We start from the raw sequence: 18,802 nt of genomic DNA on the forward strand, positions 1-18,802 counted from the left end.
ACACATAAACAAGATTTTTAATGAATTTCTCATTTTGAGCCAAATTTATGGGCTGGACATTCAGTTGCTACTGAGAATCCAGTAATGCACAAAATTTGGCCACAGTTTGCGAACTTTCTGGCAAATACGACAAAATGTTACAGATTTTTTTTTTTCCTCCAAAGCACTCTGAAAGTTTGCCTTGGACCGTACATCACTAAATTAACTGCTCACCACGAGACATTGAAAGTCGTGTCTGCTGAGATTCAAGATCTTAAACAGATGAAAACAACGTTAAAAGAAGAAGCAGTACAGTTGGAGGTGGACACTGAAGCTGTATGGGGTACAAGAAAAGGATGGAGAAGTCGTCTGTGGTGTTGTGATCAGTATCCTGGGCCATGCGGTACCCTGCATCGGTGACAGGATGGAGGAAGCAGTGGATATCGCCCATCATCTCGGCCCACAGAAAAAGGATGGTACATGCAGATCTATAATTATCTTGTTTGCTTTTCATCGTTACATAGACACTGTCTGGCAAGCTGCCATTTCTGTGGGACAGCAAGCTGCGACTCAAACAGGCCTGATCCCCAGAAGACGGGTGGCAAGAGAAGAATTTGGCCCCTGGTCTAGAAAGCCAGAGATGAAGGGAAAGGCTTCTTTCTTTTCCCTTCTTCCTCTGTCTTTTTCTCTAATTAAAATAAATTTGACTATGTGCAGGATGTACATGAATTCTTCAATTCTCCCTGTATTTAGATCAATACAGTTTCTTCAGTGATTGGTGCATACTTTATTCCTTTTTTTTTGTCTTTCTTTATTTGTCATGGATTTCAAGTTCAGGTCACTTTCTATTATGTCTTTGAATGTTAGAAGTATGTGTGATATGATAAAGAGGAAAGTTTTTTTTTTGTTTGTTTGTTTTTTGTGAGTTTTTTTTTTTTTTTTAAGCTGTAACGTTACATGTGGAAAGTGCAGTTTGATGACAACATCGCATGTTGTTTACTTGATGTGCTTGCGCGCCGATAGCTAAGTTAACAACAGAGATATTTGAAGCAGTTTTACTCACCGCCTGCGGTTCCAACACACGATCGTGACCCTTTTTCGTTGGGATTGCATTATCCTTAAGAAATAAACGATACGCAAATCCGGAATCAAACTGGGCCTTGTTTGTAAAACAAGCATCTTCAAAATGCAGGGAACAAACACAAACACTTGCACAACTCCATTGATGCTCTGTAAAAATAAACTCCGTCCACTGGTCCCTTAATGCTGTTTTTTTTTTTGGTAATCTGTGTAGGGTTGTCTTGCCAATTGTGACAATTCGGTCTCTCGCTCTGATCAGTGAATGTCTCTGCTCTGCTATACGGGAGCGTGCGCTCTTCCGGCAGAAGTGCCCTTAGGACCCATATAAGGAAACTTTCCGAAACTTGTGACAAACCGGAAGAGGTATATTTGGAACAGAAATACTCCTTCAAACGTACAACTTAATTTTTGAAACTTTGTCCATGTATGCATGTGTTATCTCATGTATGCATGAAATAGCATTTCACCCCCCCCCCCCCCCCCCCTTAAATTGAATCAATGAATCAATGGGCAATTTCATTTATTGTAGCCAAGGTTATAATCATTCTGCTGGGGTTTCAATTCTTCTGCACAAATTTAAGGGGCATATTCCTGAGGTAATAACTTCTAGTGAAGGCATGTCTTGCTTTATGTCACTAAAGCAAGACAACTCTATCTTTATTATCTGCAACTTATATGGCTGTAATTATCTTTCTGCCAACACAATATTATTTTCTCAGTAATTTGACAGAAATGCATAATAAATACTCAGGATCTTTCTAATTAATGAATGTTTAGATGACACACTGGGCAGATTTCCTCCTAGAAGCAATGAAGCTCTCCACACTAATTCTAATATTGTTTTATCAAAATGTTCTTCTCTCTCCCTCACAGATCCTTGTTTTTTTTTCATCCTGACACACAGGACTTCACTTGGTCCAATAGTAAAATCTCCTTAAGATTTAGAATTTATTGATTTTCTTCTTCAGCTATTTGTTAAAGATGTACTGTATCTCATTCGTTTGCCCCCCTCTCTAATCATAAACCACTGTTACTCTCCTTTCCGGGACTCCTACAAATCTCTTACCCGGCCACTTTTCGGCAAATCGGATCACTCTTCCATTCTGCTGCTACCTGCTTATAGGCAGAAACTGAAACGGGAAGCACCGGCCCTCAGGACAATTCAATGCTGGTTGGACCATTCAGACCCTTTACTACAGGACTGTTTTGATCAGGTGGACTGGGACATGTTCCAGGCAGCGTCTAATGATGACATAGAGGCGTACTCAGAAACTGTAACGTGTTTCATCAGGAAGTGTGCCCACAAAAACAATCCGCATCTACCCTGTAAGGGAAACAGGTCAATTTAGCTCAAAGGGAATCATTTAAGATTTTAAAGGGAATTTGAACAGAATCACTGTTTCACGGCTGGTCACGGAGACGCCCTGCGATTCAGTGAACTAGCCGTTTAACATCAAATCTGCGCTGGATACTAATATCCAAACTATAGTGAAACACTATCAATTAGCACAGTAACAAGATCGGCAGTTTAAGACATTAACTTGTAAGCACAAAACACAAGATACTTCTCTTTTCAATATGAATAAGGCTTTATTAGATAAATCTAAGACATATAAACTAATCTAACACATAAACGCACGCACACACACATTCACACAAGTTGTAGGAAGGTCGAAAGTTAAGGAAAGATGAGTTTAAGAGAATGGAAATATGGAATCCCAAGTTTACAGCAATACGTTAAATTGCATAGACATGAACAACCATCAATCACGTAATTAGCCCTTGCATTGAGTTCCTCAATGTGACTAAAATTATATTAGATACACCAGCACAATAAATATCTGGGGATACGTTGCCTTAGTTTCCTGTGAAAGGGACTCCAGTTGAAAGGGGTATCCCGGTGTCGCTGATTGGCTGGAAGTTCAGTAGTGAAGTGACGTCTTGGGAAGCCCGTGGTTGTTGGGCGTTGGCTGAAAGTGCAGAGTCGTGTGCGCTGGTTGAAGTTGAACGGGCATCCGAGGTCAGGCGTCGGAGACTCGACGTTACAAAACTTAACTCAGAACACGAAACTCTCAAACGGAAAAGAAAAGAAATAAAGTTTGACGAGACTAGGTTGTGTTCCTTCTCATTGTGGCATAAGCAGCAGGCAGGCACGCTGGAACCGCGCTCAAAGAACAATGACGACTAACCGCATGGCTAGATGCTTATAGCTAAAGCTAGGTAGCAAAGCTACAAGCTAAGAGCAGGCATGACTGATAGCACGAGCAAGGCTGGAACTAAAAGCAGACTAAAAGCCCACATGACTGATAGCACAAGCAATGCTAGACTAAAAGCAGACTAAAAGCAAGGCATGACTGATAGCACAAGCAATGCTAGAACTAAAAGCCGACATGGCTAATAGCAGCAGCTAGACTAGAACTAAAAGCAAAAATTTAATCGTATCCAAAGTATTTAAACTTTCTTGTTGGCCACCCCTCAAATGTTGCCTTGACCAATCAGATATGTTCTTGGGGTGGGTATCATAAATCATTTGTTTATCTTACCAAGCATGTGGTTCTTGCCTCACAGGGTCTAATTTTGGACATGATTCCTATAACATGATTATGATATATTTTACAAATAAATGATTGTCAGGACAATATCAAGCAAGAAAATGCGATTATTTCAATACTAGACATGACTATGTATCCTATAGTTATCAAAAGACATACACAATAAGTGATTATACATGATAGTCAAATGTGTGGGTTACACGTAAATGAATATGGAGTTAAGCAATGGAATGATTCATTCATAAGTCTTTTTTTGAGTTCATTCTGGTCCATATATAATGTATAAAAAGGGTTTCTTTGCCATTCTCTGGCAAAGGACTTTTCTGTGAAGACAAAGGTTTAAAGCCCTTTCCCCTTAGGAATTTCAGGCTGGTTTCACTGGCTGGGGGGGGAAGTCAATGCAAGTATTTAACTTGATCTCCTGGGTTTACATGTGATGTCCAGCGTTGCATTCCAATCACGAACAATAAATTTGACAATCTCTTCTTCGAATTAAAATTGTTAATAATTGTTCTATTGGTGTTAATGTTGAAAGCTGTTGTGTGAACAAGTTGGTTGGTTGGTTATCTTGCTTGGTTCTTGTGGCACTAGAACTGATTTATGACTTCCTGAGGAGTTCGGCTCTCGTTTCAATGCACACAGCCCTGATAGACTCTTTGATTTGTCTGATTCGACTCTTTTCTGCTACAACCCCAACCAAAAACCGTGGATTAATAACGATGCTCGAGCAGCCTTGTCAGCGCGGACATCCCCTTTTAAATCCGGGAATGCTGATGATCGCAAACAAGCCATTTACGATCTCAGAAAATCCATCACAGCCGCAAAAAGACAATACAAAAACAAAGCTGAAGATCAATTCAACACCAATGATGCAAGAAGCATGTGGCAGGGCATCAACAACATCACACCCTAACCCTAACCCTAACCCCACCCACACAGAGAGCGCTCCCGCAGCTGCTGCAGAAGATGTGAGTGCACTCACAGTCTCTGTCTCAGATGTAACCCGATCCTTCCGACGGGTAAATATCCATAAGGCTGTGGGTCCCGATGGCATCCCAGGCCGTGTGCGCCGACCAAGCGCATTCAAACTAGCCGGAGTTTCACAGACATTTTCAACCTCTCCCTCTGTCTGTCTGTGGTTCCCTCGTGCTTCAAAAAAATCTACCTTTGTGCCCATACCAAAGAAAAATTAAATCACATGCTTAAATGACTGGAGGCCCGTTGCTCTTACACCCATCTACAGCAAGTGTTTTGAGAGACTCGTCAGAGACTACATCTGCTCTGTGCTGCCTGCCTCACTAACACCATATTAGCTGCCACACTTGTTGCGAAGTGCCAGACTCTGGGACTAAACAGATCTCTGTGCACCTGGATCCTGGACTTCCTGACAGGCAGAAGTCAGGTGGTCAGATTGGGCAACAATACTTTATCCCCGCTGACCCTCAACACAGGTGCTCCTCAGGGCTGTGTCCTCAGCCCACTCCTGTACTCCCTGTACGCACAAGTATGTACAGCCACACACAGCTCCAACGTCATCGTCGAATTTGCTGATGACACAACGGTGATAAGCCTGAACATCGAAAATGATGAGACGGCCTACAGAGAGGAGGTGAGCACCCTAACTAAATGGTGTCAGGAGAACCACCTCTCACTCACCATCGACAAGACCAAGGAGCTGGTGGTGGATTTCAGGAGACAGAGAAGAGAACACACACCCATCACCATCGACAGGACACCTGTGGAGCGCGTAAGCAGCTTCAAGTTCTTCTGCGTTAACATCAGTGAGGATCTCACCTGGTCTACACACACTGATGCAGTGCTGAAGAAGACACACCAACGCCTCTTCTTCCTGAGACGGCTGAGGAAGTTTGGAATGAGCCCCAGCATCCTCAGAACATTATACACCTGCACTATAGAGAGCATCCTGACGGTCTGCATCACTGCATGGTTCGGAAACAGCCCCGCTGACAATCGTAAAGCTCTGAAAAGTGTCGTGCGAACTTGCAACCCTCCAGGACATCTACACCAGGCGGTGCATAAGGAAAGTCCGGAGGATCATCAGTGACTCCAGCCACCCGTCCCACAGACTGTTCTCTCTGTTGCCCTCAGGAAGATGTCTCAGCAGCATCTGATCCCGCACTAGCAGACTAGGGATAGCTTTTTCCCTCAGGCTATCAGACTAATGAACAGTCAGAACTAATACACCCTACAGCATACTCCTACAATATGGTATGCCACACACTGCACTTTAACTCCAACAGTTCAACACTGGACTATACATACACACTCTATTTAATACAATACCCTTCCCTTTACCGCTGGATACCCTCCAGTGCACATGCATGACATTTCTGTATCCAGTTCAAGTACACTCTGTTGCACCTTAGCATATTTTTATGCTTATATATGTTTACATAATGTAGAACGTGTACATTCTGTGTTTAGTGTATGTTTAGTGCTAACTGTATGTATGTACATACTGCGTATAATGTGTAGTGTTAACTGTAAGTATGTCTAATAGTACACTGTGTGTACTGACTATATATATGTGCATATTGCACATTTTCACCTGTTGAAGTCTGTATGGTTATATGTTAATTGTTTCTGCAATTTCTGGAGCAAGCTCAAAAGAATTTCACTCACCAAGGCACATGTGCATCTTTAATTTAAATCTAGCGGATGCGGCCCAACACCAGGATGTGGGGTGAGCGAGTTCCGCCATTTCTCTGGACCAGTAGTCAAGCTGACGGCTCCTGCTCCAAGAGATGCCAACAGAGTTACTAACATCACCTGTACAGATATGGCTGGCAGGCTGTATCGGGCTCCAGAAGTGGAAGAGAAAATCAATGGCCACCCGTTTCCAGCTCTACTCAGGCACTGCCATCAGCCTTGTTCAGTCCCGCATCCTCGAACCCTGTGGAGAAACCAAAGCTTCCCTCCCGATCACTTGTTTTGCCCGGAGACAGGCGATATGTAATGGCCCGGAAAGAGAGAATATATCGGCTGGCCCTGGATCTTGTCCGATGGAAGTGGGAGTAATGAAAGGACCTACCGGTCCCTGTCCTTCTCGGGCGGAGTTGGCATTACAACCGAGCCGCACAGCCTCGAGAATTCCAGCCTGGAGACCGAGTGATGGTCCTTGTCCCCAATGCAGGCTGCAAATTCCTGAGCAGCTGGCAAGGCAGTCTTTTGTTCATTATCTGGCTCGGCTTCATCTTCAGTTCTCTCTTCACAGCAGTTCAGTCAGTGTACTGTTTGAGTAAATGAATTACTCCAGGATATTGGTTTGTTTGAACTCAGAGGGAGTGTCTGACACATAAAAAAAGTTAACAGCTTAAGTCATTTGTGGATTAATGCGTATTAGAGACACGAACCGTTTAAAACGATTCAGTTCGATTTGGTGAACTGAATGATTCGTTCACGAACCGGAAATCCAGCTGCTTTGATTTGAACTCTCTCTCACAACAGACACGGAAGAGAAGACAATGCTGAATGAAGTCGGCGTTTTTGCTATTTTTGGACCAAAATGTATTTTCGATGCTTCAAAAAATTCCAACGGACCCTCTGATGTCACATGGACTACTTTGAAGATGTTTTTCTTACCTTTCTGGACATGGACAGTAGACCGTACACACAGCTTCAATGGAGGGACTGAGCGCTCTCGGACTAAATCAAAAATATCTTAAACTGTGTTCAGAAGATAAACGGAGGTCTCATGGGTTTGAAACAACATGAGGGTAAGTTATTAATTACATAATTTTGCTATCTGGGTGAACTAACCCTTTAACCTGTTGAAGAAATGGGTTGGGACAACGGACCAGCTCGCCGCCTTCACCACAGTGGAGTCCGTGGTCGTGGATGTCAAGCCCCAGCTGTCAGGGGTTGACCTGGTCGGCCAGTTCCCCGATGTGTTCTCCCCAATCCCAGATCCCGGACCCAGATCCTCCATCACAAGATCCACACACCACCAGGAACCATCGTCAGGCAAAAGCCCTACCAAGTCCCAGAGGCTGGTCAGCAGGCTACTGAGGAGGAAATCCAACAAATGCTGACATTAGGGGTGATTGAACCATCAAACAGCCCTTGGTCCAGCCCTATCATTGTGTTACCAAAACCAGATGGCAGCCTCCACTTCTGCAATGACTTCCGTTGCCTCAATGAAATTATATTCTTATATTTAACCTATTTATTATATGATTTATTAATTTATACATAATATATATATATATATATATATATATATATATATATATATATATATATATATATATATATTTATACAATCAATATTAATTTATTGGCATAACCTGAGAGAACTGTGACCCCTGCACTGGTGATGATCTAGACCTCCAGCTTGGGAAACATTTCTGAATCAAACCAAATAATCCTTTATCTTCGGACCATTTCAGGTATAGTCTACATGCCTTACAGCATCAGTGGTCTCTTATGAGCAACTATTGCATGACTGTTCACTGTGAAAAGCTGTCAGTGGTGCTGTGTCGGGTCTCTGCCATCCTCTCTGAAAACCCTCAGCCTACGTTTCCACCAACTTGAGAGAAGAACAATGACATAATAGCCAGCCCACAAACAAGCATAATTCAACAAGATCGTAATGGTTTAATGGACTAAAGGTCTTCTGGCCTTGAAATTGCTGTTAAAGGGTGCTCGTCAACAACATACTTACATTAGGCGTATTCATGTAACATGCATAGATTTATGTAACATGCATCCAGACATGAAGTACTGCTAGTTTTCTGATGAAAAGCAACAGGAATTATTGTTACCTAAGAATATCTGTTTTTCTTTTTTTTTCTGCTCAAATTCCTGTCAGGCCAGTAGTTGGTAATGCCACTTTGAATAGAAACAATAGAAGCATGCTTGCTTGCTAGTTCACATAGACAGTATAGTTCAAGTTAGGTAGCTGCTAGAGATAATTGCTAAGGTAACTAACGCTATGTCTTATGCACGCACGAAATTGTATAGGTTATCAGTATAGTGCACTTACCTTTTCCATCGACGTGCTGTTCGCGCAGGAACTGCTGCACCCGTGGTAAGGTATTTTCGATACTCCATTTATGAACTTAAAATCAAAATGCCGTCTTCCATAATTGACTCTGAAATCACCCAAGCTAATATTTATTTGAACCTTCTTCTTCTTCTTCTTCTTCTTTATGGCAGTTGGCAAACAGTGTCTGGTTGCCGCCACCTTCTGAAATGTGTGTCAGAATAATATATTTACCTACACTTAAATTATCTTTATTAAACCAGTTCTTCTAAAAAATTAAAAATAAAAATAAATAAAAACCTTAATCTCCAGAATTAATTTGGAAAATATAATTTAATATCAAAATGTATCTCTTCGTCTATATTTGAACCTTGCCTGACCTTGCTTTCTTGCACATTTACTTGGTGGATTAAATAGCCTCCGGTAACGGCCATCTGATTTTTAAAACTAAGATAATAATAATAATAATAATAATAATAATAATAATAACAACAACAATAAGAATACCAATAACATATTGGTTTTGATTTTTAAAAAATAAACATTTTTCTTATTGAGATTTTTTTTTCAGTATTTCAAACCAGTTCTGTCACTATAGCAACACCCGCGTAAACCTGATGAACGTTAATGAAGAAGACACGACAAGGAGAGACATGTATGCGTTTGTGAAATGGTGTGCCGGGGTTGATGAGGGGAAATTTAGTATTGTTCACATTAAATACATACGAAATTTTGATCTGGAAAGTTTTGTAAACGGCGTGATTACATACGAAGACGAATTTGCCGTCGAGTGGGGTGTGGGAAAACGACCAAAAGGTGGATTCCCCATTTATATGGCTACCGTTCAATCAGTTGGAGGTAAGTGCAACCCTAACGTTTTTTTTACTGCTTTGTATTAGTTACACAGGGATATAATGTAAGGGATAATGTAATACGAGGCGGTTTATAACTTTTAGACGTTAACAACCCCGACTGGCTGAATGCAGAGGGGCCTTGCATCAGCCTGAAGGCTTGCATTCTCAATAATAACCGCCTCGCTATAGGCTACATTATTCCTCTTATTACATGGCTAACGTTACGTACAAAATAAATAAATAATTTGACACAAAATATTGATTTAAAAAAAAAATGTATTGCTTCCGCAAAAGAAAATAGTCCGTTCCGCGTCCAACGCTCTGTTTTTCATGGCAACGGCGTAACGTTACTTCGCAGCGGTTTGTTAACCGTTATCAATAAATAACAGGCCGCATACTAAACCAAGCCATGCAATAAGCTATATTAACATAAATAGATAACTTAATACGAAACCACGTTGTCAAGGAATGTGTTTGTGTTGTTTCAAACCTGTATGAATTTCTTCTTCTAAACAGATAACAGAAAAAAAGATATTTAGAAGAACGTCATCAGACAGTTTTTGGTTTCATTGACTTCCATAGTATAACGTTATTTTTTTTCCTACTATGGAAGTCAGTGAGACCAGAATCTGTCTGGTTACTGACATTCTTCTAAATATCTTCCTTTCTGTTAAGCAGAAGAGAGAAATTCATACAAGTTTAAAACAACATGAGGGTGAGTATATGATGACAGTATTTTCATTTTAAAGTGGAGCATCCCTTTAACTCAGACCCTTGTTGGTACTATCAGTGTGTTAGTGGCAATGGTGACTGATATTTCTCTGCATAGACATGAATACTTTGGAGCGAAAGTTGGACAAACGTTCGAAGAAAGATTCCGAAGACAACGCCATTGTGGGAAAGAGAATCCGTGTTGCCAAACGTCTGTGGGAGGATGAGGATGAGGATGACCCCCCTACTGCCGTGGCCACAGTCAGTGGAACCAAAGTGAGTTTTTTGTTTAATGTACTAACTCTTTACCCCATAATGATATATATATATATATATATATATATATATATATATATATATATATATATATATATATATATATATATATATATATATATAAAACTAAGGCAATAATTTGTATGTTTAATTTAAAATAATTTCATTTATATGTTTCCACAGGCTGCCATTCACAATCAAGGGGCTGAAATCCTAGATTCCATTTCCTTGGAAGAACAAGCAGAAAATAGTGACAACGAGCTCTCACTTGTGCGTCAAGAATTGCTAGAAATAAAAAAATTCATCTTTACAGGTAAATGTATTATATTTCCATTCTGCACACACACATACACACACACAGTAAAACTTAAATATCGGGGGCTTTTATTTTGTCAGATCATAAAACTTGACCTGCCAATGTTTCTTATTCATTGACCAGACTGCTGGCCTGCCATCCCACACAGTAAAATTGGCTGGTGTAAATTGTTTATGGGGACTTACATCATCACATCATTATTTTAAAAGGACTGATAAGAAGCGTGATGTTTTCAACAGTTTGTCTCACTAAAACATAGATGGAATAAATGCAGAGACTGAATTTCCCTCACAGGATCAAAAGAGTATACTTCTATTCTTATACTTTTTGGCTACAGTCTTTCACACCCTTTTTTCCTGTTGATGCAGAGATACCTCAGATAAAAGAAATGCTCAACAGAAGCTCCATGCACCTCGGCAGTCCAGGGTCTCTCCCCAGCCCTTCAAACCCTGTTCAAATAGTGAGTACTTTTGGTAACACTTTAGAATAAGGTTCCATTAGTTAATGTTAGTTAATGTATTAATTAACATGAACTAAGCAAGAACAATCCTTCTACAGCATTTATAAGTCTTAGTTCATGTTAATTTCAACATTTACTAATGCATTATTTAAATCAAAAGTTGTGCTTGTTAACATTAGTTAATGCACTGTGACTTACCATGAACTAACAAGGAATAACTGTATTTTCATTAACTAACATTAACGAAGATGAATAAATACAGTAATAAATGTATTATTCATTGTTTGTTCATGTTAATTAACACATTAACTAACATTAACTAATGGAAACTTATTCTAAAGTGTTACCGTACTTTTTTATGCAGTGCTGTTGGAACGTATGTAAACTGCTTGCAATCACCTTGTCTTCTATATCAGGGTAGCCGCGGGTCTTAAAAGTCTTAAAAAGGTCTTAAATGACATGTTCCTAAATTAAGGCCTTAAATAGTCTTAAATTCCGTTGTCCAAGTCTTAAATTTTTTAAACGAAGGTCTTAAATTTCATTATACTAGCCTATTTATTCAAAGTCAACCAGACTGCAACGCAAGGTGAAATGGGGGAAACAACAACAACGTGAAAATTCAACAGGGTTTAGCGTAACGCCAGAGAACGTCTAATTTCTAGTATTTATTTGTTTTTTAAATCAAGTGATCAAAGTGCTCGTTGCCGCTGTGATCGAGAAGGGTCTTGTAAAATGTGCTGAGGTATTATTAATTCGTGGCCACAAAAAATTCACCTGAATATTCACCAATTCACAAAAACAAACAAAAAAAGGAATAAAAAGCTGTACGAGAATAGTCGGCCTTCACTGAAGGTCTGTCTTCACAGGTAAGAAAAACAGTTTAATAATTATTATTAATTCGTGGCCACGAAATAATTCACCTGAATATTCACCAATTCACAAAAAAATAGGTCTTTAGCATTCACTAATTAATAGTATCAAATTGTTTTTGGCCATGTTGTAATTCGTTAAATCAAAATGAGGGAGGGAATTAGTTCAACGTGTCCACGATTTATTAAAACAAGGAATAAGTCGTCGTAACAATGAATTATTTAGATCAGTGGACAGGGCGCATAAGAACAAACAGTGAGAGAGCCCCAGCCGCGCACGCCTCACTCTCGCCATCTTCAACGAGCGCTGTATTGCTCTCTCTTTTAACGTTTAATCGGTTAACCCCTAGTTTTCGCGCCGGCGGCAATGAATCAACATTCTAATCAACCAGTCAAGAGGAGAGACATCATGGGGAAGTGTCGTTCGGTTCGGTGTAACTGTTACACATTTTCTAACTGAACGGTTCGTTGGACCATTTTACCTGCTGACCAAAATTTCATTATTTCAAATGTAGGCACGCTGCACGTGGCAAGCGCGCTCATAAAGAGCCGCCGGCGCGACCACAACATTTTCCAACATCAAATGTGCAAACGTAATGTAAGCGGAACGAAACTGCTCGTTATTGTGTGGTTGAAGGACCGTTTATCAGTTTGGACGAGTGCAGCGCGAGCCGATCGTGATCAAGCGACACTGTTACTACACAGCGCTAGGGCTGCACGATGTGTCGTTTAAGCATCGATATCGCGATGTACGAATCCACTATAGTCACATCGCAGGATGTGCGATGTAGGCTGTCGTAGTTGATCTGTTATTCATTAACTGTACGGGATAGCTGCTCCCCGGCCCTTGACGAATGTGATTCGCGGATTAATTGCACAGCTTAACCATCATAGAGGGAAAGTTTATCATTGACAGGACTGAAAAACACATGCAAGTTAAACAGGGCAGAGAGAGAGAGAGCGTGAGAGAGACAGAGAGAGCGCGCGAGAGAGACAGAGAGAGCGATCAGTCTTCAAACAACACGAGCGCTGTCTGGCTCTCTCTCCCTCGCGCATATTAATCAATTGACACGATGGTGTCGATGTTTAAATCATTTAAAATGAGAATGTAAGTGTGCTCACCCCATTTTTTTTGTATGAAAAAATATCGCAATATATATCACAGAAAAATAAAATATCGCAATGTCATTTTTTCCCAATAACGTGTAGCCCTACACAGCGCTAATAAGAGATCCAGTAAAGAAAGCATTTGAATTCGCCACAGAAGTAAAAACATCGCTGCAAGATCTAGTGAGAAACATTCACATTTCTCCGTTATTAAAGGATCGAACAGCGGGTGGAAGCCAGGAAGAAAAATTGTAAATTGTTAATCTGAACTAAAAATATAACTTTATAACTATTACAATATTAGGCTACATTTATTTTTTTCCAAGGAGCTGTTTTGTTTTATATGCTCCTAAGAAGAGTCTATTATAGCTCCATCATTGGTCAAAGTAAAAAATATATATCATACTTTATTATGTTAATTTTAATTTAAAAAATAATAAAATTCTCTGGCATTTCTTTCTTTTTGCTGTATCGAAAACATACTGAACCGTGACACAAGTGTATTGTATTGAACCAAACCGTGAATTTTGTGAACCGTTACACCCCTACTATCTATATCTCTCTTACCTATCTGTCTACCCCTCTGAAGCAATGGTTGAAGCACTTTGAATGCTGAGAAACTTTACTAAGACGATTTGAAAAGTTAGTTTATTGTTATGAATGTTTGATATTTACCAAAAACATCACTTTGCAGTGTATTGTTGAATGAGTTTTTTTTATAATAAATGTATTTTAATTAAAACATTTGTTTGTTAGTAATAGTCATTATTGGGATTTAATCTGGTGTTTTTTACGACTGCGTAATGGGTGCGATGTAGGTCTTAATTTTCATTAAAATGGTCTTAATAAAGTCTTAAATTTGGGGTGATCAAACCTGGGAAAACCCTGTATATTAATTGGTCATAATCGAATACAATTTACTGTAAATTTGTCCTAATCTAATCTCCCAAATTTCCTGGTACCTTGTGGCAATGGCTCTTTTTCACACTACTTATTGATAATATGACATCTCCAACATTGACAGTAGGGACCAGGAATGCTTGACATTATACTATTGGGACCAATTTACACAGTCAATTGTACATAAATCTTGAATGCTGGATATTTTGTTTACTATACTGAATCGAAACTTTTAAGCCTATCTATTTCATTTTGTTCAACAGGAAGAAATTGTCCCAGGTTCAGGTGTTTACGTATCACGAAGTGTGTGGCGCTCTGCTTGTGTCACGGTTTTACGCTGCCTGAAGGAATACGGAGACGAGGATAAACGGAATAAGGCTTTTAATATATCCAACACAGGGGATATCCAACATGGAGCACAGAGGTAGACACACGTAAGTAGCAAGTGGTAAAGAAGACCCGACAAAACAGAACTGAAAGGACAAGGCTTAAGTACAAAGGATAATTGGGGAAACACAGGTGGATGGAATCATAAATTAGCAGGGACATGGAACACATGAGGAAGAGAATGGACACACCTGGGAACTAATCAAACACGGAAAGACAGAAACTGGGTCACGGGCAAAAACACATTAAATGAGTCCAGGTGTGTGACAGTACTCCCCCCTCCCGGTAGGTGCGTCCTCGCACCGTAGAAACAACAGGGGGAGGCGTAGGTGGGAACTTGGGAGGAGGTTCCGGTGGAGGACGGACTTCCAGGAGGGGGCCAGCAGACAGGGACCACAGAAGGAGGAGCCAAGGAGGAGACGACGGAGGAAGGAGCCAGGGAGGAGACAGGAGCAGGAAGAGCCAGATGGTCCACCAGAGACCAGCCAGGACGGAGATCCAAGGTGGAGTCGACGGCGGGAGGAGCCATGGTGAAGGAAGGGTCGACGACACCAGGGAGCCGACAGGCGGAGACTGCACCGGTGGGTGAGGAGCCCAAGATGGAGCAGCACAGCCGCAGAGCCAGGGTGACGATGAGGTTCCGGAGGGCCTAGGTGGAGCAGAAGGCTCAGGCGACCAAGGCAGAGGCGGGGTCCTGGCAGACCGCTGTGGAGCCGGAGCGACCGAGGATGGAGGTGGAACCGGAGGGAAGGAGGAGCCTGACAGAGCCGGAGGGATGGAGTGACGAGGTGGAACCAGAGGAGAGGAGTCCCGAGGTGGCGGATGGTCGACGACTGACCAAGGTGAAGCCGGAGGGACGAGGGAGCCCGGTGGAGCAGGTGGGATGACAGGCCACGGTGGAGACGAGGGAGCTAAGAGCCAAGGCGGAGCCGCTGGGTCGAAGGACCGAGGAGGAGTCCAGGGCTCGGAGGCTGGAGGCGGAGACAGGGCCTTAACACGCCAAGGCGGAGCTGGAGACTGGCAGTCCAGCGGCGAACCACCGCGCCCCGATGGCGCGGACTGAGGGTGAGCTGCGGGACTGACTGGCACCAGCAGGGATGGCGAGGAACTGGCTGGTCTAGGAGGAGGAGAGAGGAGAAGGATGGGAGGAAGGACAGGAGGATCAGGACTGGACGGAACCAGCGAAAGAGTAGAGGGACCAGCAGGTTTGGGAGGAGGCGGGAGAGGGAGGCTGGGAGGGAATACAGGAGACACAGAAGATTCAGGGCTGGGCGGAACCAGTGGTGAAACAGAAAAATCATGGCTGGGCGGAACCAGCGGAGACACAGAAAATTCAGAGCTGGGCGGAACCAGCGGAGACACAGAAGATTCAGAGCTGGGCGGAACCAGCGGAGACACAGAAGATTCAGAGCTGGGCGGAACCAGCGGAGACACAGAAGATTCAGAGCTGGGCGGAACCAGCGGAGAAACAGAAAACTCAGGGCTGGGCGGAACCAGCGGAGAAACAGAAGATTCAGAGCTGGGCGGAGCCAGCGGAGATACAGGAAACTCAGGGCTGGGCGGAACCAGCGGAGAAACAGAAAACTCAGGGCTGGGCGTAACCAGCGGAGAAACAGAAAACTCAGGGCTGGGCGTAACCAGCGGAGAAACAGAAAACTCAGGGCTGGGCGTAACCAGCGGAGAAACAGAAAACTCAGGGCTGGGCGTAACCAGCGGAGAAACAGAAAACTCTGAGCTGGGCGGAACCAGCAGAGAAACAGAAAACTCAGGGCTGGGCGTAACCAGCGGAGAAACAGAAAACTCAGGGCTGGGCGGAACCAGCAGAAATGGAGCAGAGGAAATGACTGGAGGAGGTAGGAGTGGGAGACTGAGAGGGTATACAGGGGAGTCAGGGCTGGACGGAACCAGCGGGGAAACAGGAATATTAGGGATTACCTCCGTAGACCAGTCCATCAGATCCAGAGCTTGCTCCATATGACCTTCAGAGACTGTATACAGCTCACCCTCAGTCGCAGGAGTGTGGGCAGGGCTTTCCTCCACGCCCTCGATCTCCACGAGGACTCCCACGATGCACGGTGTTGCCGGCTCACACACCTGGTCAGTCGCGCTCTCGAGTTCCGGCTCCCTGTCAGTGGATGGCTCGGGCTCTGCGGCTGCGGTGGGCTCTGGCTCCGTGTAGCGAGTTGGTGGCTGGCTGGTCTCTGGGTCGGGAGTGGGGCTGGCGAGGTCCTCTATGGGGCAGACGGTGAGAGATGAGCCATTTCTCGCCAGAGTCCACTCCACGTATGCGGCGAAATTCTCTCGAGGACCATCTTCGGACGACAACGCTCTGCATTTGGAGTTCAGGCTGGTGTTGTAGAAGGTGCAGAGCGCGCCGTCCGGGTAGCTGGTGGCATTTGCTAATAGGAGAAACCATCTGGTGTGGTCCTCGAGAGAGCGTTCTTCCTGCTTCAGCAGAAGGATGAGGAATTCGGGACGATAGAGGGGATCCATAGAAACACTAAGAAAAGAAAAGACTTTGAAAACACAAAAACAAAACGGAGGGAAGAACACGCAGTTTTCTATTTTCTCTTATGCGGTCGGGTCTTCTGTCACGGTTTTACGCTGCCTGAAGGAATACGGAGACGAGGATAAACGGAATAAGGCTTTTAATATATCCAACACAGGGGATATCCAACATGGAGCACAGAGGTAGACACACGTAAGTAGCAAGTGGTAAAGAAGACCCGACAAAACAGAACTGAAAGGACAAGGCTTAAGTACAAAGGATAATTGGGGAAACACAGGTGGATGGAATCATAAATTAGCAGGGACATGGAACACATGAGGAAGAGAATGGACACACCTGGGAACTAATCAAACACGGAAAGACAGAAACTGGGTCACGGGCAAAAACACATTAAATGAGTCCAGGTGTGTGACAGCTTGCCAGGCATCTAGTGGGACTTCAATGGCAAGGATTTTGCTGCTTGGGGTGTTTGACATTGAAACACTCATCAAAAGTAATTTGAGAGGTTAGTATTGTCTGTACAGTAGTGTAGAGTGTAGTTAAAAATGCTTATTCCATAGGCACATTTGTTATGTTAAAAGACAAGTTCGGTATTTTACACTTAAAGCCCTGTTTTCAGATTGTTTTCTGATGAAATAGAATGGTTAAGACTTAAATTCGGACAAATGCTGCTGGTAGGGCTGGGCGATATGGCTTAAAAAAAAAATCTCAGATTTTTTCACACCAAACCCGATTTTCGATTTTAATTGATTTTTTTTTTTTTTATTTAAAAACAAACTACAACCGACAAAGACATTGCTCAAAACAAATGTACTCTTTATTTTGTTCTGATTTTCAGTTATGCAGTTTAATCTAAATTTCCCCTTTGTGCATAAGTGTAACAGGAAACAAGCCTCAAAACATGCTTGCAAACGAGATGGCAGGCACTGCCATTGTAAACAGTGAAAATGTAGCTTATCAGTTTTCTAATAACTTACAGTGACACAATGCACCTTCAAAATAAATTAAAATATAAATAAAAAATAAAATTGTGTGTCCCTCTTTGATAAAAAACTTTTGGATAAATAAATGTAACCAAAATGACAAAATTAGATCTATTACAAAAATACATTACAATGTCACAGTGGTATTCATAAAGTGCTAACAAAACTTTAAACTCATTAGCGTTAGCATTACAGAAAGGTCTGATTTACGCACTGTTACAACAGTTATTGTTTTTATATTGAAAATAAGTCATTTTGTGTGTTTTTTTCCCCAAATCTCTACACCTTTAAGCTGTGCATGTAAATGGACCGACAGTATGTGTCTGTTTTCAGCCATTTTGATTGTTTTCTTTAAAATCTACCTTTTCAGATGCTGTTATGTCAAGACACTCAGTTTCGACTGGCCAGATCGGAGCAGCCCTGAATGGGAAGATGGCAGAACTAAGACTGGCAATGTCCAGGAAAAATGTTCATTAAAAATGAGTGTTTCCCGAGTGAGTCAAAAATCTGAAGTTGAAATTAAAAAGTTTTTACTTGAAAAGTTTGTATACTGAACAAAATGCATTAAAGTTTTTATTTGAAAAGACCTGGAATTGTGTGTTCTGAACAAAATGCATTAAAGTTTCTATTTGAAAAGACCTGGAATTGTGTGTTCTGTGGAATGAGTATAAATATATATGCAGGATGTATAAAAAACATAGTTGTACCACTAATATAAGTGAAAGTACATGGTGTCATCATATAAGAAGCATATTTGTATCCCTAATATAAGTGAAAGTACATGGTGTCATCATATTAGAAGCATATTTGTATC

The 18,802-nt window shown here is 42.0% G+C and overlaps 1 protein-coding gene across 1 annotated transcript; it reads left to right on the forward strand.

Moving 5' to 3' along the window:
- Positions 1–8,751: 8,751 nt before the first annotated feature.
- Positions 8,752–18,412, forward strand: LOC127942493 (uncharacterized). Its single transcript, XM_052538210.1, has 6 exons — positions 8,752–9,474; positions 10,300–10,457; positions 10,641–10,770; positions 11,142–11,233; positions 14,373–14,438; positions 18,359–18,412. The coding sequence occupies exons 1-6, from the start codon at positions 9,234–9,236 to the stop codon at positions 18,410–18,412; spliced, it is 741 nt and encodes a 246-aa protein (XP_052394170.1). The 5' UTR covers positions 8,752–9,233.
- The last annotated feature ends 390 nt before the right edge of the window (positions 18,413–18,802 follow it).

Source organism: Carassius gibelio, chromosome A22 (assembly GCF_023724105.1).
Source record: "Carassius gibelio isolate Cgi1373 ecotype wild population from Czech Republic chromosome A22, carGib1.2-hapl.c, whole genome shotgun sequence".
Classification (NCBI taxonomy): domain Eukaryota; kingdom Metazoa; phylum Chordata; class Actinopteri; order Cypriniformes; family Cyprinidae; genus Carassius; species Carassius gibelio.

Bases quoted from the DNA above. Each gene is read 5' to 3' on its own strand.
- LOC127942493 (XM_052538210.1), top strand. From the start codon at position 9,234: ATGAACGTTAATGAAGAAGACACGACAAGGAGAGACATGTATGCGTTT. The intron at 10,458-10,640 runs GTGAGTTTTTTG...ATGTTTCCACAG, and splicing joins CCACAGTCAGTGGAACCAAA to GCTGCCATTCACAATCAAGG. The intron at 11,234-14,372 runs GTGAGTACTTTT...TTTGTTCAACAG, and splicing joins CTTCAAACCCTGTTCAAATA to GAAGAAATTGTCCCAGGTTC.